Source organism: Muscardinus avellanarius (genome assembly GCF_963383645.1).
Source record: "Muscardinus avellanarius genome assembly, chromosome: 3".
NCBI classification, from domain to species: domain Eukaryota; kingdom Metazoa; phylum Chordata; class Mammalia; order Rodentia; family Gliridae; genus Muscardinus; species Muscardinus avellanarius.
Window position 1 is genome coordinate 83,235,846 of NC_137788.1, and position 20,493 is coordinate 83,256,338.

At 37.7% G+C, this 20,493-nt stretch overlaps 1 protein-coding gene across 1 annotated transcript in view; it reads left to right on the plus strand.

Annotated features, from left to right (window-relative positions):
• Window positions 1–15,847, plus strand: part of FNBP1L (formin binding protein 1 like) — a gene marked incomplete at both ends in the record, with an annotated part of 122,521 nt that extends 106,674 nt beyond the window's left edge. Inside the window, 7 exon segments of the mRNA XM_080691473.1 lie at window positions 3,114–3,223; window positions 6,979–7,111; window positions 7,938–8,032; window positions 11,160–11,308; window positions 13,263–13,421; window positions 15,775–15,797; window positions 15,800–15,847. Coding sequence (XP_080547599.1) covers window positions 3,114–3,223; window positions 6,979–7,111; window positions 7,938–8,032; window positions 11,160–11,308; window positions 13,263–13,421; window positions 15,775–15,797; window positions 15,800–15,847 — 717 coding nt within the window.
• Window positions 15,848–20,493: the final 4,646 nt, after the last annotated feature.

Genomic DNA, 20,493 nt, shown 5'->3' on the forward strand with positions numbered 1-20,493 from the left:
ATGTGAATAATTTTACCATTTCTTTCTGTTTTCCATTGAACTCTATTCAGTGGTCGGTGAAGATGGTAAGCCTTGTGTGCTGATATATATACTGTGCCAACATTAAGTAATCCAAAATCATTACTTTGTTTAATTCAAAACAAGTGGTAAAGAACATTCTACATTTTCATCTTGTGTTTTTCCTTTTTATGATTTAATCCATAGTCCAACATATGCTAGTACCTTTCAGTGTCATAGATCAGAAAATAATGTGATTACTATCATTGACTCATTAAGTTCCTGAATGTTACTGGGTGAAGTCTTTGCCATGTTACAGAAAGGAATAAAATCATAGTTATATAGTATTTTAAGAGTTACGTGTTAGAGCTGCGTGTGGTGGTTCATATCTGTAATCCTAGTATTTAGGGGGCTGAGACAGGAAGATTGCAAGTGTGAGGCCAGCCTTATTGAGACCCCCAGCAACTAATAGAGACCCTGCTGGAGGTGTGGAGTTCAGAGGTAGAATGTTTCTGGGTTCAATCACCAGTACCTGGAAAAAAAACCAGTATTTTGGAATAAAATTCATGTCTATGCAGAAAGAAAGTTTATCAAAAATTTTTTCTTAATGACCTTTAAAAAGATTATATAAGCCAGGCGTGGTGGTGTGTGCTTTGGAGGCTGAGACAGGAGGATCGCACAGGTTTGAAGCCAGCCTCAGCTACTTAGTGAGGCTCTCAGCAACTTCGTGAGACTGTTTCCAAATAAAATATAAAATAGGTCTGGGAGTATCGCCCAGAGGTAGAAAAGTCCCCGGGTGCCACCCGCAGTACCACCAAACAAAACCCAAAAGATTATATAAAATCAATCTGTAGTTTATTATAAAAAATTGTTGGATTTCTCAAAAAAGTTTTCTATTAATTTCATTATGGAGTCAGTGCTCTATTCTTTTGTACCACTGAAAGGGAACAGAAGTGTGTGTGTGTGTGTGTGTGTGTGTGTGTGTGTGTGTGTAAAAATTTTCACCATTTCAAACATATTAATAGGCCTTCCAAATTATTGGAAGCTTGTAAAGGAATAAACACAAAAAAGCTTTTGGAATATATCACTCTGTTTTTAGATGGTTTTGTAAATTCTTTTGTAGTATGAGATTCTATTTAAATGCCTGAGAAGGCTTCTCTACACCCACAGGATATAGAATTTAGTTTAGTTTTTTTGTTCTATGTAAGAATAAGTCATAATGTAGGAATGGGACAGTAGAAATTCAGGTGCCTTAGGCTGGGCATGCCTGTAATTCTAGGTACTTGGAAGACTGAGTCAAGAGGATCATAGTAAATTTGAGGCTAGCTTGGGCAACTGAATTGGACCTTGTCTTAAAATTAGAAACACAGAAGTCTGGTGATGTAGCTCAATAGTAGAGTGCCTTTGGGCTCAATCCTAAGTACTATTAAAAATACCAAAGCAAAACAAATGCAGATGCTTTAGTATCTACTGTTCATAAATTTGATAACAAGGTTTGATTAGGGATAAGTGGAAATTTGGCAGATTTACTTGTGGGGAATTATCAGTTTATTGTAATACTATTGAAAAAGCCTACTACATTAAAATGTATTTCTTTATTAAATAACTTTTTAAGATTTTCAGAAATATTCTTAAAAATATAAATTAGAAGTTTATCTTTGACATGTATGCTATGCAATAGTTCATTAGACTCATTCTGACAATTTATGTTGAAAATTAATTACTAAATGTAAAGGAATTTCTATTGGACATTTTGCCATTCATTTGTCTTGGTCAGATTTGGTTGATTGACATTGTTATTTTTGGTGACTTGTAGATAAAAAAGCAAAGGATACAGACAATATGCCTACATTTTGTAGGCAAGCTTTTTGCATGTCTGTAACATGCAGGTCACTAGGGAAAGATTCTAGAGATTCCATTATTAAATGTTACATTCAAGGTGGCCTATCCTAAAAGGGAGTTTTCTCTTTTTTAAAGCAAGTAAAGCATTCTTGTAGATAAAATAAAGCTGTGGTAAAATAAAACTATTTAGTGTATGTTATAGGCATAAGTGGCTCAAAGAGCAAGAATTTCGGGAGCTCATTTCAACAACATTTTGAAAAATTGAACTATTGAAGTATACATGTTTATAACATTCATTTTGAAAGAATAATGAAGAATAAGTATAATCAATTTAGGGAGTATATAGAAAGTATAGGTTATAGTAAATGGATTCAGTAGTTGCTAATATTGATTCTAATGTAATCTCTAATAATGTAGTTAAAGTAACTGTCTAAAATAAAAAGTATAATTTGAATAAAAATTTATATCTAAAATTAGCAATTTTCTTACATAATTTCTTGAATATCAAAACATTAAAAAATTTTTAGACTCCAAGAATTCTTTCTCTTAAAGAAGGAGTATATCCTTGTTTTTGGATTTTATCTTTCTTCCAAGTACAGCTGAGGTATGTTATTTGATTTTACATCAGCAAAATTGAAAATGTGCTCCATGTATGAATATATTTTCTACTCAAAGGATAGACCTGCCTTTTGTTTTTAATGATCAGATAGGTTTCTAGTCCAAAGAATGGTTCAATAAGTATAATCACTCAAAGACTGTGTGTACTTTTGAAGTCTTTCATTAATTAGTTGTCTTTATGAGGTAAGTTGCTTACTTAACTCAGTTATATAAACCCTTTATATTTGGGACATTTGTAGCATTCTAAATATCATGGCAATGGGTTTGATTTAGGAAGTTGGTGATGTGTTACATATAAAATAACTCATACAGGTGAGAAATGTTATGTGTTCCATTTTGTTGTTGTTGGCGTAAGAAGAGTCATATGTATTCATTTTAATTCTGCCAAGACTTGAAAATAATGATACCAGTAATTACCAGTTATCTGTATGTGGTGATATATTTTACCTATTCTGTTTCATGGTTTTAAGAAATGACTGAAATGTGAGCTCTTTTTTTTAATATAATTGTTTTCATTAATATACACATCTATGGAGAGTTCTATTTTGAAGGATGGGGAAATTGAACTTAAAGTTTGTATATATTATCTTACAGTAAATCTTTAAAATAAATTTTCCTGAAAATGTCTTTAATAATGATTTGAATTCTCTTTCCAGGGTCCAGCGCTAGAAGATTTCAGTCACTTGCCACCAGAACAGAGACGTAAAAAACTACAGCAGCGCATTGATGAACTCAACAGGGAGCTTCAGAAAGAATCAGACCAAAAGTAATGTTCTTTTAAGTCCTCTTTATCATTATATTTCTTTCTGGATCTACTTTGAATGATGTGTTTAAATGCGATGTATAGGTTCCAGAATCATACATCCTGGGCTGATTTCTCTAAAAATAACATTACAATCTTTTTGTGCTTCAGGAACACTAGACATCAGTACTCTAGCATTGTGCATAGCAGCCATTGTAAACCTGATGATAACCAATACAAACACAAAGCTGGGGGGAAAATGGCACTAAATAGGTTACAAGAAGCACACTTATTCAGAATATAAGACCAGAAACGAGAAGGCAAGAGTTATCACCTTGTTCAACCTCAGCTAGGAATGGAAATCTGCCTCTAGTGACTTACCTGTTTCTACCTCTGAGCTACACCCCCAGCCTATTTTTAATTTTGAAGTCTTGCTAAGTTGCTAAGGGTCTAAGTTGCTGATGCTGGCTTCCAGTCTGTGATCCTCCTGTCTCAGCCTCCCAAATACTGGGATTACAGGTGTGCACCACGATGCCCAGCTCAGGAAAGCACTTTTTTTTTTTGTTTTTGTTTTTTTTTTGTTATGCTGGGGATGGAACTCAGGGGCTTTCTACCTTCGGGCTACACTCCTAGACCTATTTTCTATTTTATTTGGAAACAGGGTCTCACTAAGTTGCTGAGAGCCTCACTAAGTAGCTGAGGCTGGCTTTCAAACCTGGGCGATCCCCCTGTCTCAGCCTCCCAAGTGCTCGGATTACAAGCGTGCGCCACCATGCCTGGCTTGGAAAGCACTTTTAATACCAGTTTTAGGGTTATAAATAAGTTTTAGTGAGTAGTGAAATTCACAAATATGGAAACTGTCAAAAATGAATGTCATCAACTATATCAATCTAAATAATTTTAATTTTTTTTATGTGCATGTGGTACTAGGGGTGGAACCCAGGGGCTTTTCTACATTCGGGCTATACTCCTAGACCTATTTTTACTTTATTTGAAAATAGGGTCTCATTGAGTTGCTGAGAGCCTCACTCAGTAGTTGAGGCTGGCTTCAAACCTGTGCAATTTTCCTGTCTCAGCCTCCCAAGCTCTGGGATTACAAGTGTGCACCACCACGCCTGGGTCAATATAAATAATTTTTTTTTTTTTTTTTTATGTGGTAATGGGGATGGAATCCTTCTACCTCCTGGCTACACTCCCGGACCTATTTTATACTTTTTTATTTGGAAACAGAGTCTCTTAAGCCAGCATGCTGGCTTCAAACCTGCATGATCCTCCTGTCTCCGCCTCCCAAGCGCGGGGATTACAAGTATGCGCCACCATGCCTGGCATAAATAATTTTAAAACATTAAAAGAATTTCTTAATCGGGTGCAGTGGCACACACTTGTAACCCCTGTGCTTGGGAGGCGGAGACAGGAGGATCGTGTAGGTTCGAAGCCAGCTGCACTGGCTTAAGAGACTCTGTTTCCAAATTTAAAAAAGTATAAAAATAGGTCTGGGAGTGTAGCTCAGAGGTAGAAGGATTTCCAGGAACCCCAGTACCACCAAAAAAAAAAAAAAAAAAAAAAGTATTTCTTAGCTTTGGTACATGCTTGTAATCCCAGTGTGTGGAAAGTTGAGATAGGAGCATTGCAGGTTTGAGGCCACCCACAGCAACTTAGCAAGACCCTTAGCAATTTCATAAAACAATAAAAAAAAAAATATAAAAAGGGATGGAGATAGATGTAGCTCAGAGTTAGAATGCCCTCTGGATTAAATCATCAGTATAAGATGTATATTTAAAATATACATACTTTACTACAGAAAGTCTTGAAAATTATAACACTTAGTCCACTATTTGGTGCTTATATGTAATAATCTGTGTGAGGACTCTAGAAGATATAAAAATGAAGAAAACATAGTTCTTGATCTTAAGAGGCTCGCATTCTAGATGGGGAAGACAAGGCTGACAATTTTTACATAAAATAGATTGAATGCTAATAGGGATATAAGTGAACTTCTAGAGCAAACAGTGATGAGTTTTTACTGTGTAACGAGGAAAGACTTGACTGGGGAAGAGGAAGGGCTGTGGTCTAGAACATGAATGTTTAATGAGGAATTATTATGTGCCAGATACTGAGCTTTTTAAATAGAGCATATTATGGAATTCTGCAAATAACCCTCTGGAGCTGTTGTTTGTATTTTATGGATGAAGAGACTGGGAATAAAATAAATACATGTTTTTTCTAAGATTAACTAGCTGGTAAATTGTTAGAGTTAATGTTTAGACACGAGTCAGTTTGTCTTCAGAGCCCTGGAATTGGACCTTGATGGGAGAATAGCATTTTTTAAGTTAAAGAAGAAAGTGAGGAGGGGAAGGATCATTAAAGGAAGTGGAATGTGTTCTTTCCATGGCTTGGAGTTCTCTGTAATCCAGGGGAACTTGATTAGAAATTACATGGAGTGCAATAACCGAGGTTGAGAATGAAACACTGTACATAGGATGAGTTAAGAAAAGCTTTGGATGCTTTTCTTTGGAGTTTTGTAGCTCCTGGGGAATTGCCAAAAGTTATTGAGATGAGGTGATATTAGCATCTCTGAAGAATGGTAATTAAAAGTTGTAAGAAGAGTAAATCATAGAGGAGACAGAGAGGCTTAAGGAACTTTATAGCAATTAAGGTGAGAGATGTTGAGGGCTTAAATTCAGACAAAGCCGTGGCAATAAAAAAGAAGGATAGATGTAAGTTATTTCAAAACCAAAGTTAGGTTGGATTTTTATCTGATGTAGAAGAAGAGAAAAAGTGTGGAGGCTTTAACAAAAATGAGGTCAGGCAAGGAGCTGTACACTAACTGAAGCAGCAAGAAAAACAAAATCGGGACACACATAATGGTTTTCTTCGTGTGGCTTTTTGAAGTACATGAAAAATCTATATTATTGGAAGTATCCAATGGGTTTGGAAATAGGAATTTAGAACTTAGGAGTCAAAGAAAATGGAGATGTACATTTGAGAATCATCTGAAGATAGGTGGTAATAAAAAAAATTAAGAAATTATCCTCAAAGAGGAGTGTAGGATGAGATGAGAAGAAACCGCTGTCATTTTATTTTATGTAACAGACATTTAAAAGTTGAACAAAGAAGAAGGAGCCAATGAGAGAGATTGTGAGAATGGAAAGGAGAGGCGGAGGAGGAGGAGAAGACAATTAATCCTTAGGTCAAGAAGGAAAAGTGTATTAAGGAGCATCTGTCAGTATCTCAGATGTTAGAGGCAGGGAGCACCGATGGGGCAGAACCCATTTTAATGTGACTGGAGGAGATGGGTTACGAGGAACTGGCAAAATGATTTGAGTTTAAAGGGAGAGGGCAAATTAAAGATGGCATTCCTATTTCTAGCATAGAGAAGTGGGAGGACGGTAATGATGTGTGAATTGAGATAAGGAACCTTGGTTGCATGTGAAGCTGGGTAGGAATATGATGAGTTTGATTTGGGACATGATGAGTTTAAGAATATTGAGGAATATTCTATCAACAAACTTATGTGTATATATATATAGAGAGAGGTGTAATATATGTAATACTATATCATTTTCTTGTTTAGAAAACAAGAAATGCTGAAATATATTTTATTATATATTTTAAAAGATTGTTTCTATAATATGCAAAATGCCTTTAATCAGGTAATACCTGACTAAAAGCGATGTGACTTAAGATCAACATTTACTTGAGTCTCCAAAGTCAAATGAAACGAATGTAAAAGCACATGAACTTAATATGTAAGTCCATGGTTTCCTTTCCTTTTTCAGAGATGCACTCAACAAAATGAAAGATGTGTATGAAAAAAATCCACAAATGGGAGATCCAGGGAGTTTGCAGCCTAAATTAGCAGAGACCATGAATAACATTGACCGCCTAAGAATGGAAATCCACAAGAACGAGGTAGATTTATTTTTCTGTAGTTGTTTGATAATATATATTATGGCACTAGGGATTGAACTCGGGCATCTACCTTGATCTATACCCTCAGCCCTGTTTTTTTTTTTTTTATTCTTTTTTTTTCTTCTTCCTTTTGCAGTACTGGGGATGGAACCCAGGGGCATTCTACCTCTGAGCTACACCCCCAGCCCTATTTTTTATTCTTTATTTTGAAACAGGCTCTCACTAAGTTGCAGAGAGCCTCACTAAGTAGCTGAGACTGGCTGCGAATCACAGTCCTCCAGTCTCAGCTTCCCAAATGCTGGGATTACAAGCGTGCACCACCACGCCCAGTTTATTCTTTATTTTTGAAACAGGGTATTATTAAGTTGCAGAGGGCCTCACTGTGATTCTCCTGTTACAGCCTCCCAAATACTGGGATTACAAGCATGCACCACTACGCCCAGCTGAGATATTCTTTTTATAAGTTTCATTATGATAAATTAGTTTTTGCTAGAATTATCTTCAGTATTTGTGTTTAATTTTAGGATTTATGATATGAAAGTGAAGTATTATTGCTTATAACTTTTAGATTACTCCCTCGCTTAAGTTTTTTGAACCTTTTTATAAAACTAAACATTTTTGCTGTTAACTAAAATCAGCTATGAAGTTGGTCATTGACCAAATCGGATTAAAGATTTCCCATCTCTAAGAATCATATAGTCATAAAAATTTAAAGCATTTTAAATGCAAGCCACCTTATGAGCTTTCGAACATATTTATTGATTTCATTTGTGAGGTCTTGAACATAATTTATTGATTTCAGTTGTTTACTTATTTTTTCCCTAAGGCTTGGCTCTCTGAAGTTGAAGGCAAAACAGGTGGGAGAGGAGACAGAAGACATAGCAGTGACATAAATCATCTTGTGACACAGGGACGAGAAAGGTCTGAGGGTTGTTTTTTTTTTTTTTTTTTTTTGTTGTTGTTGTTTGCACCTTTATATTTCTTTTTTCCAAACATTTCTCTTGCACTTAACACAATTATTTTTCTTCCTAACAAATTTGGTGTTTAATTATCTAAGTAATTTTCTATTTCTTTAACAGTAGTTGCAGTTAAAGTATGAAATTTTATCTTCCTGCTCAATTCTAATTTATCATGCATCTAAAACAAGTGTTAGAAACAAAAAATTCTTGGAGCTATAACCTAGGGCACAGAAACCTTAGATTTTGGGAGATTTCCGTTTAGTGGAATCGGGTAACTTATGCTGAAGAAAAATTTTACTGTCAGATTATTCAAAGCAGCCAGACATGGTGGTGCACACCTTTGATGCCAGTACTTGTAAGGCTGAAACAGGAAGATTGCAGGTTTCTGGCACCCTCAGCAGTTTCAGAGAGGTTCTCCCTAACTTAGTGAGACACTGTTTCAAAATGAAAAATAAAATAGGGCTAGAGGTGTAGCCCAGCGGTAGAATGGTACAGGGTTGGATCTCCAGTACCATACATGCAAAAAAGAATTGCTAAAAGCTTTGTGAAGAAAAAAAAGGGGGAGGGGAGATACATTAGTTTAGGCCAGCTTTTCCAACATGGCATTTTTCCAAATGTACATTTTCATCCACTTGTAACATTCTTCCTTTATGTAATATAACTTGTTTTCTTTCCATAATACCCCACAAGTTAGGACTCAGAGAAGAATTTGAAAGGTTTGGTATCAAATCTTGGTTTACTTTTTAAATTATAGTGTAATTTGAACAAGTTCATTTTTATATTTCCCATGTTTCAGTTTTCTGAAATATAAAATATAAAAGGGAAGTTAAAATAGCCATCCTGCAGGGTTGTTAGTCATACAGGGTAATAATACATATAAAACATGTATAAGTTGCAACTATTGGTATACTGGCAACTATCATCTCTACCTACCTGTCACTTATTGAAAGTGTTTATATCTTCAGTTATCAGGAGAGATTAACAGACCAGGCACAGCAGTGCATGCCTGTAATCCCAGCTACTCAAGAAACTGAGGCAGGAGGATCACAAATACAAGTAGGGAACTCAGTGACCCTGTATCAAAATAAGACATCCACAGATGATTGGTTTTGTTAATAGGTAAAAGCCAAATTAAACCTGGGTGTGGTGGCCCCACACTTAGAATCCTAGTACCTGGGAGGCTGAGACAGGAGGATCATAAGTTCAAAGCCAGCCTCTGCAACTTAGCAAGGCCCTCAACAACTTAGTGAGATCCTGTTCCCAAATAGAAATAAAATTGGACTGGATGTATAACTTGGAAGTAGAAGGTCTCTGGGTTCAATCCTAGTGCCAAATAACAGCAGATTAAAAGGATCTGGCCCTTTTGGCATGTGGTATTTAATGTGACTTGCACATCATATTCAGTACAAGTGCTGCTAAGTCTAATCCTGTAAGTTTTTTCATTACTAAAATCTTATTTAGTCATTTGGTATTTTAGCAAAAATATCAAATATTTTTTCTTTTTGATTTAAAATATTTTTAGCCAGGCATGGTGGCGCGCACTTGCAGTCCAGGTACTTGGGAGGCTAAGACAGGAGAATCTGCAGGTTCGTGGCCAGCCTCAGCCACATGAGGCCCTCTGCAACTTAGTGAGACCCTGTTTCAAAATAGAAAGTAGGACTGGAGTGTAGCTCATATGTAGAATGCTCCTGAGTTCTATTACTAGTACCACATAATTTGGAAACTGTCTCACTAAGTTGTGAAGGGCCTCACTAAGTTGCTGAAGCTGGCTTCAAACCTACAATCCTCCTGTCTCAGCCTCCCAAGTACTGGGATTACAACTATGTGCCATCATGCCCAGCTCAAAAATATTTTTAAGAAAAATAAAATCCCTTTGTATTATTTATTCTTTTGAATTTTCTGAGTTACTACTTTCCCCTGATAACCACAGTTAATTGGAAAGTAATCTTACATCTTGTTTTAATTAGTAGTCTTTTGGGAGTGACAGAATAAATACTTATGCTGCCTTAAAATAAAAACGGGCTTCATTGGCTAACTTGAGGGAGAGCCCAGATGATGTCCTTAGGATTCATTTTCTCTCTACCTCGCAGCTTCTACTTTGGTGGTTTCATTTGGTTATCTTCCGAAGCTCTAGGCAGTTTTCCTTTGAGCTAACAGTCTCAGAGAGAGGTCTCCGTGTACCACTTGTATCTGATGAGGTTACAGGACTGCTGGTAAACTTTTCACTCTCACCATGCAAGTGCTATGCTCATGGATCCACAGTAGAAACGACTTCATTGTGAACTGAGTGCAGATCTGGGGGGTCCTTTAAGGAATGTTAGGATTCTTTTGCCAAGAGGGGATGATGGATCTCAGATGATGAAAGAAAAGTGTCTGTGTTCTTCCATCTCTAGACCCAGGGATAGGGAGATGTATTTAATGAATGTTCCTATGTGGCTAGAACATTGTAATCTTTTAATTGTTTTCATTTAAAAAATTAAGCAAGCCGGGTATGGTGGTGCATGCTTGTAATCCCAGCATTGGGGAGGCTGAGACAGGAGGATTGTACTTTGCAGACAGCCTCAGCTACTTAGTGAGGCCCTCTGCAACCCAGTGAGACCCTGTTTCAAAAGATAAAGAATAAAAAATAAAATGGGTGTGTAGCTTGGAGGTACAATGTCCCTGGGTTCTATCCCTAGTACTGAAAAAAGAAAATTAAGCAAAAAAGCATTTTGCATTAGATGAAATTTTGTATAGTCAGTGTTTATGAAAATAAGAGGCATCCATGGTGGTGCATGCTTATAATCCTAGTACTTGGGAGGCTGAGACAGGGGGATTGGTTCACAGCTAGCCGCAGCAACTTAGTGAGACCTTGTTTAAAAAAAAATAGGGCTGGGGATATAACTTGGAGGTAGAATGCCCTTAGGTTTAATCCTCAGTACTACTAAGATAAAGAAGGGGGGGGGGGCAAGGAGGGGAAAGAAGGAAAGACCTAGTATGAAACCATGTCATATCTAATTTTCTGAATTGATTCTGAGCTCATTTCATAGATAATATGTATGAGTTCTTGTGTTTGTGATACTTGATCAGAGATACTTTTGTGTTTTTAGTCCTGAGGGAAGTTACACTGATGATGCAAACCAAGAAGTTCGTGGACCACCCCAACAGCACGGCCACCACAGCGAGTTCGATGATGAATTTGAGGATGATGACCCCTTGCCTGCTATTGGACACTGCAAAGCTATCTACCCATTTGATGGTACGATGTTCTCAATCTGCCTGATAAAATTGATACCTTACACTTTAAATAATTCTCACGCACTTTAGTGTCCTTAGCTAAATAATATGCTACCTGAAAATCATAATCTCAGTTCATTTAGTATGCATGCTTTAGTTTTAACTGCATTATAAATATAGCTTTTTTCCCTATACCTGGAATTAAAAGAAAATTAGGTATTTTATTAGAATCCTAATACAGATTATTAGCTTTGACCAATACAGGATTTCCCTTCAGGTCTTACTTAATGCTCACATGTACTCAGCACAGTTGAAGCAGCTTGAGCATGTGGCCCACCTGGAAAGGAGTGGCTGGTCGACGGCACTTAGTACTCCTCCTTGCAGCTTATTAAAACTGATAGAAAGATGTAAGGCATAATGGAATGCCATCATCATATTCTAACTCTGCTGGTCACTGGTGAGAGTGGGAGAGAATGTGGTAGCTTCTGACAGTGCCATCTTCCCCTGTGATGGCTGGAAAACAGGCTCTCTGCGGGAAGCCTTTAGTTACCTTTCCTTCTCTTGGGCTCTGAATATTCCTTTTCCTTAGCTAACAGAAAAGCAGAGTAATAACCTTCATAAATAAGTTGTTTTGAAATGGTAGATGAGTTAAGGTCTTTTTCTACCTACCCATTGTGTTTGTTGGTTTTAAAATTAAGTAAAGGGGATCAGGATGTAGTTCAGGGGTAGAGTAGAGTGCATGTCTCACATGCCCAGAGCCCTTGGATTTGATCCCCAGCACAGCAAAAAATGTATAAAATGAAGTTGAATAAAGTCTTTAGTAATTTTAGTAATTTATTCTGAGCAAATCTATCTAGGATCTTGCCATAATGTACTCTAGAGAATTTGTAAGGATTTTAGCATATGTTAAATGAAGAATCATTTGTGGGAGTGGTTGGGATGAGAAGAAAGAGAGTCCTGAGGTCATTGAGATCTTAAAATAAGTTTGTACAGCCGGGCGTGGTGGCGCACTCTTGTAATCCCAGCATTCGGGAGGCTGAGACCGGAGGATCGCAGTTCACGGACAGCCTCAGCTACCTAGTGAGGCCCTCTGCAACTCAGTGAGACCCGGTTTCAAAATAAAGAATAAGCTGGGTGTAGTGGCGCACGCTTGTAATTCCCGTGCTTGGGAGGCTGAGACAGGAGGAGCGCACAGGTTCAAAGCCAGCTTCGGCTACTGATTAAGGCTCTCAGCAACTTAGTAAGACCCTGTTTCCAAATAAAGTATAAAATGGGTCTGGGAGTATAGCCCGGAAGTAGAAAAGCCCCTGGGTTCCACCCCCATACCACACACACACACACACACACACACACACACACACACACACACAAAGAATAAAAAATAGGGCAGGGGGTGTAGCTCGGAGGTCGAATGCCCCTGGGTTCCATTCCCAGGCCTGCAAACACACACACACACACACACACACACACACACACACACACACACACAATAAATAAAATAAGTTTGTACTTTGTGGTTGTTCTGCTTCTACCATCACTATAGTTAAACCTGTATTTTTCTCTGCGCTCTCTTTAAATTGTATTTTGTCCTCACGTTCTCACTGTCGTGTTAAAACTTTATGAGTTATTTAGATAGCAACACTACTCAGATTTAGGAAAACAAGTGAAATAATGAAATTGGAGTTATGATATCCTGTCAAATCCTGTGACTGTGGCTCAGTTAGTTCATCTGTTATATGGGATAATAATAATCTAGCCTCATAGCCTTAGTGAGTAGTTAGATGAGAATATGTCTGAAAATGTTGGTCAGATTATAAAGCACTGTAGAAATGTTGCTAATGAGAATCAGTGGACTCGTAAGCAGGTGCATTGGAACCTAGAGGGTGTCTTGTTATTTTGTGTGTTGTATTTATAACTTTTATTAAAAACTATTGCTATAATTCAGTTATGTTTGTACTATGAAAATTCTCATCCAGGACATAATGAAGGTACTCTGGCAATGAAAGAAGGTGAAGTTCTGTACATTATTGAAGAGGACAAAGGTGATGGATGGACAAGAGCCCGGAGACAGAACGGTGAAGAGGGCTACGTTCCCACGTCATACATAGATGTAACTCTAGAGCAAAACAGTAAAGGTGCAGTAACTTACATCTAAACTCTCCAGGCAGCTTTGTACGATGTAGGGATGATAACATAAAATGAAAATACACTCAACAGGTCAGAGAAAAAAGAAAACTTAAAGGGCATCCTGATTTACTGTTCACTGTGTGAGCTGAGTGCAGGCTTGATCTTGAGAGATATGAATATTGGCACAAGAAACTGTTTTTGTGATGCTTTGCCATTTGAGCAATGTTGGTGTGAAGCTTAATTGATGCCTTTTGTTTTATGTTCTGCCTAAGTCTTTGTGAAGGATATGTGTGTGGGGTTTTTTGTTTGTTTGTTTTTTGGTGGTACTGGGGATTGAACTTAGGAGCTTTCTGTGAACTCCAAGCTATACCTCCAGCCCTATTTTTATTTAGAAACAGTTTCACTAGGTTGCTGAGAGTCTCAGTACTTGCTGAGGCTGTTCTCGAACCTGTGACCCTCCTATCTCAGCCTCCCAACTACTAGGATTACAAGCATGTGCCACCGTGCCCAGCAGGATATATATGTGTTTTTAGCCTTATAACTAATGGAATTTGGTGCATGGGTCAGGAATCTATAGGTAGAATGCTCCTCACCCCTTTACTTTAGAAAAAACAGTAACTCTGGTGAATTCAGTAAGTAAAGCTGCTCTGACATGCTATAGAAAGCGGACTCCCAACAGAATGGTTTGTTAGAAGAGTTTGAATTTGTAGCTTCATTTTCCAAGAAGAAAATAGTTAAGCAATTGGGTAAAATAATCACTTTCATTTTCTCCCCCTATTCTTTGATTTCCTAAAAGAAGAAAATAAGCACCAAATAGTAAGCTAATCAAGAGACCTATAAAAGATATTACCTGTTCTAGCTCTTTTTTTTTCTTTTCTTGAGATAGGGTCTAAGTTGCCCAAGCTGACCTCAGACTTTTGATCCTCTTGCCTCAACCTTCTGAGTAGCGAGGATTAGAAGAATGTGCCACCATACTTTGCTTCTGGTCTAGCTCTTATTTGAAAACAGATTTCTTTTGAGACCTGAAATCTTTTCAGATTTACTAGTAATTTGCAATAATGCACAAACTAACTTCAAAATAATCTTATGCCTGTATTTTTCATCTTGAAAATGTCTTTGGGAATATCACTTTAGTGGTTTTTAGCATTTAGCAGGAAAATACATTGTAAATCAGTGATAATAGATTTTCTTCTCTTGAATGGAAGAGAAATTCTGGCAAAGTTTGCTCTTAGAAGAGAAAACTTTTTTTGACTGAATTGAAGGAAGATGCCTGCACTACCATTTTGGTTCTCATTTTAGCTGAATTAGCAGTTACTGGACATATATATATGTGTGTGTGTATATATATATTATTAATTTCAATAGGCATTTGCTAGAAACCTTGTATAGTCAACGATAGTGTGTGCTATTTACGCGGTCGTACCTTGAGTTAGTTGTGTGGGAAGCAAAGGGAGGAAGCAGTAAGTACCACTGGTCCTTGGTCTTTGCTCATATCTTAATTTTTTTCTGATGTTTTTAATAGCTGACTATAAAGTGATTATAGAGACATTTGGGACAGACACTTTAGACTGAACACCCCTTTTGGTCTTACCAAAGTCTTCAGTAATTGTTCTTTTCTTTTTCCTCCTGGACTGCAGGTTCCTGAAGAGGGTTTCTGAGGAAATGGGCAAGATGTTGAAGGAGGTTACATGCAGCCGCTTTTGGGGGGAGGGTGTTAGCGTTGTCAGGCTCAAAGAGTGAGAGAAGCAAGTTGCATGCGTGCATGCAGACATGATTTATTTTTACTAACTTCATTAGCATTTTCATACATTGTTTTTAAAAAAATCGTTATAATACCAATCTTTAAATTTCTAGTTAACAGTTATTTACATGGAAGGGAAAAAAAAAAGTCAGTAACGGCTGACCTTTTTTCCATTTATTTTACTGATGTCCAAACCAGAAAGAATGCAGAGCTGTCATAAAATGTGTCTTATATTTGACTGTCCCAACAAGACCGTCTTCATCCAGCTCTGTTTTAATTGGCCTTTATAGACCCGTTGTCTGTTAGAATCCTTGCCATGTGTCATTGTCTGCCTGCGCCACCTCCATGCTTGCTTAACATTCCTGTTGCATGTGTAGTTATTGGGCTTAGATTTTTCAGGCATGTCTTTATAATCCCTTGTTCTTGTCAAAGCCTTTGTTTTGTTTTACATTTGTAGTGCAGATCACTGTCAAACATCTCCAGCACTAATGTTTCCATCTTAGTTTTTGTGTTGCTGCTATAATTTCCCCACTGCAAACATTCCAATTTTGTCATTATGAAGATGTGGTCTATGAACCCGACGTGTTTATGATAAGAAAAAGACAACATCTCTGCTCTAGCCTACAGCCCAGTTGAAAGAACTCTTTGAAACATGATACATCTTCAGCACCTCAGTCTGGGAAGAACCTATAGTCAGCACTGAAGTCCTGGATAATAAACACAGAAGATACTCACCACCTCAAGACAAAGGACTATTGTCAGAAGTCAGCTGCTTCCATTCAAATGCTGCCTTAAACTAGAGTGCCTAAATCTGTTGATTGCCAACACTACCACTACAGTATCCCACAAAGGGCTTATGTGTCAGCTCGGTGCGACCTCCTTTAACTCTGCGGCACTGCTGCAGCGGCCAATGTAGCCTTGGTAGGTGGCTTTTAGAGCTCTACCATGTACAATGGTGCATCTTCAAGTTTATGCATCAAACTAAAGACATGTCTGGGTCCATTTTACTTTTCTCAGTGTTTTGAGAAGTTATATGGACCTCTACCCCCCGCCCCCATTGTCTTTTCATTTGGGGTTATGATGATCTCATATGATTATTTCAATGATAGTCTGTTTCCAAGTGATGCTTTTGTTTGAACCAGATAAAATTTAGTGAAACTTTGTAATGATCTATGTGCACTTTTACTTGTACAACAGAGATTTCTGTATGTTTATACTTGTAAATATAATTGTCCTTAGTGCCCCTGTTGCTCCTGTCGTCCTGCCAAGCATTTGTGATTCTGTTAATGACTTGTATCTGAACTAATTTCGTAGTGGTGTCGTAATAGGGAGGTGGGCAGGGCGGGGGGGGGGTCATTTGTACCACTGAAGCTTCATTAATTTGGTTCTTTGCTGTTTTGAGGGGAGAAAGAGAACATGAAATGGTTTGTGTATTACTGGATTTTAAGCAATATTTTAGAAGCTGTGTGACTGCTTTAATAAATTTTCCCAGTGTTATTTGAATCATACTACCAGTTATACTAAAGCTGAATGACAATTGTGTGAAAGTTAATGCCTTCCTAAGATCAAGTACACCACTGTTACACAGCTGATGTATAGTGTATTACCTTTGAGGCTAGCAAACTATAAAGTTTAGATAATGAATCTCGTTACAGGGTTATTTATATAATGTGGCATTATTCAGTACTGACAGACTACATGAAGTAGTTTTAAAATCTAATGCTATTTTTATTTTAAAGATTAGTGATGAGAAAGAAATGTGATCTGGCTGTGTTTGTCTTTTGTATAAAGCCTGAAGTACTTATGTTTTTTTGGCTAGCAGCCACAGAGGGCAAAGTTTAAGGCTTTCTTGTAAGGACTAACTGTTCTTTTCAAGCTACTGTTTGTTTTTCTAAAAGCGGAATTTGCTTCCGTAGGAGGCAAGTTCCTTCATGTGGAGTAGTGCAACCTGTATATGGGTTATTACAATAGGAAAGTCATTTGTACTTGCAGTTTAAATCATTCTTAAATCATTCTTAAATTTTGAACATGTGAATTGTCCAAAAGAAATCTTAAAATTTTCAGTAATTTTTACTCTTTGTGCACATGTTGATTTCTTAATGGTTAATGCTTTGTTTAAGATAGTGTTCTCTGTTGAGAATATTTTCATGGAATAAAACAATCTTTTCATGGTCCGTTAAGGTGTATAGTTATCTTTTATTATTGTTGTGTGAACCAGATTTTGTCATTTATATTATTATTTAATGTGGTACTAGGGATTAAACCCAGGGACATTGTACCTCTGAGTTGCACCCCCAGCCTCTTTATTTTTTATTTTTATTTTGAAACTTTGTCTCAATAAGTTACTATGCACTGTGGGGGTGGGGGTGGGGGCGGACCCTGTGATCCTCCTGTCTCAGCCTCCAAGGTACTGGGATAACAGGCATGTTGATTTTGTTCTTGAATCAACCTGGCTGTTGATTTTGTTCTTGAATATGCTAAATTTCAGATAATACAAAGTAGTAGTATCTGAATACTAATGAAAAGCTCCTGAAGTTGGCAATGTTTTTGGAAAGCAATTTGGGAAATTTTATTCTGATTTTAAGTTTCTCTCAAGGAACTAAAAAGAAAAAAGAAAGAATAAAGAAAAGAAATTCTAAAAGAAAGAATAAATATTTCTTTAGAGTGAGTTTAAAATGCATATAATTATTTGGATTTATCTTTGTTCAACAGTAACTGTTGCACAGACTTCTCTTTTACGCCATCTCGTCCTCTGCATCTGTAAGCGCAGTCCCTGGACCACAGCCTGGTCCGGTACTGGCCAGCATTTCCTGTGCTGCTGCTTGATTCCAGTCAGTGAGGGAGCGTTGTGCTTCCTGGTATTTCAGAGTTTCATGGGATGAAGACATTTGTAATAATTAATGACACATTTTAACTGTTACTTAGCAAGTCTGATTTCAGAAGATTCACCTAGTTATTTGAAACTGACTGCAAACTTTTAGAAACCCCAAAAAAGGAATAAAACTCAAAGCAGATCCTAAAGAACAGGAAATTGAAATTGTTGAGATGAAAATTTAGAGAGCGGCGCAAAGCTTGGAGTGAGGACACACAAAACAAGGAAAATGGTGTCAAATGTGACAGCCTCAGACGAACAGGTTTAAAAAAGCAACAGCAGCTCGAGACAATGAAAAGGGTTTTTAACTATCTGAACTCAGATCAAGGAAGACAAAGTTACTTGCTAGGGGAAGATAACAGCTTTATAACAATATTACCAAAAGGAAAGTGAACCCAAGCCTCGTTAGGATCGTTGCATCAGCAGTTAGGGAAACCATAGGAAATATAAACAACACCAAAAGATTGGAGAATGGACAGTGTGCATAAATTTTGCAAAACAAATTCTGAAAGTGTTTAAAACAACCTTTAAAAGTACTAGATAATGTGAGCATTTGGGGGAAAGCGTTACATGCATCTGACATAGGTTCCTAAGAATAAGTCTTGTCAAATTAGTCTCATTTCTCTAGATACAAATGGAAGTCTAAGACATGCTTAATATCTTGATTTCATCACAATTTTAATTTGACAAGATTTCTCATTTTTCTAAGATTGTGACATCTTTGAGTAGAGAATGGGGGCCGTGACAAGCTGATTTGGTAAACCTAAAACATCAGCACTGAGCAGAGTTCTTGTGGAAATTGTGTTTATGTACCTTATGAACCATAATAAACCAATCTATTACCCAGTTAGCAAATGGAACATTACCATCTTCCAGACAATACTCTTTAACTTGATCTGTGAATTTATTTTGTTTTTCTTTATAGTTTTGCCACGTGAGTATTTCTTCCTTAATCTGACTAGCTTCTTATTTTTGAGCTCTACGAGAATGATGTCTGTAAAGTGGCTTTGTGTGAGCAGGACTGATATCTAGCCGGTGCACACTGATGTATAGACATAGTGAATGCTGTCAGAACATTTCCGTGCTGGTTGGTAAAAGTACTAACTCAGAAAAGTAGTTATAATTAGATAATTGTATAAGTCCAGTTGCAGCAATTTATCTTAGAAACCACACGTGACTCTCTGTGTTACCAGCACATTTTTAGTGTAAACACTACACACAAACCCAAAAGGTTTATTATAAGTTTACGGTTATTTATTTCAGGTGTTTGGTGTTATAAGTTTATTGTTACTTATTTCAGGTGTTTGGGGAATCTTCTCTGGTATCCTAAGCCCTTGGGAGTGAGAGGGCTCTGGGCAACCAAGCTGAGGGGGTGCGGTGGGGGGCTGCCCTTCATCTCTCAAAGAAATGCCCCAGGCTAGGACTGTGGGTGGCAGCTGGGGGGCGGAAGGGATCATGTGTGGACAGAGATGTGGAGAGCGGAGGCCCTGTGATGATGCAGTAGTGCCTCTTAGATGGTTTCCATCAGTTTTGCTTTATTTGGCAATGTGTTGTGTGTTGTGAAGAGCGGCCTGCACATGAATTTCCGGTGTGAAAAGAGGGACTGCTCTCTAGAGGAGAGTTCTGCAAATGGCCGCACCACACTACTGTGTTCTCTCTTCCTCTTCCAGACAGGAGTGCTTTATCTGCTCTGTCACCACTACAAGTCCACTTTCCCTTTCACTGGACTGCTGGGCTCTGAGTCAGGGACTGAAGAAGCCCTGGCAGACTTGCCTTGAATGTTTTTAATTTCCCTTTTCCCTTTGAACTTTATCCTGCATTACATCGACATCCAACCTTGATTTGCCAGTATAGGGGACACAATCTCTGTGTGGAACAAGACACAAAACCCATGAGCTTCCAGAGCTGATAAAACAAGATCAGCAAGTCTCACCCAGCTTACCTCTTCCTCCACTCCTCTGTGGCTGGGAAGTCCTGCCACCACTGTGGCCCTGTAGCCAGTATCCAGATGGTCCTGTGCTGTCCGATGATGGGAAGAGGTGGGATGGAGATCAGCTCCAGGTGCCAGACAGCACATTAGTAAACTAATATCTATGGACTCAGAGTCATTTGAAAGTGGGCAGCTTTCTGTGTGGATCCATAGGTTGTAGGGGCATTATTTACCTGGTGACAGCCATAGCACACAATATTACACGAACCATTTGCTTAAACAATGATTTAAAAATTACTAGTAATTTAGAAATGACTTGGGTCACTTTTATCACATAAAGCTTGATTATGTGGTTTACTTAAAGAATAAAAGTTGCATTCCCTTTCTATTTCATGGAATAGTTTGAGGGGCAGTAGACTTGGTTCGTTAAATTCTTATAGAATTCAGCTGGGATCCATTGGGTCCTGGCTTTTTCTTCCTTGGAAGGCTGTTAGTGCTTCTTCAATCTCTTGTTACTGGTCTGCTTAGGTTTTGTAT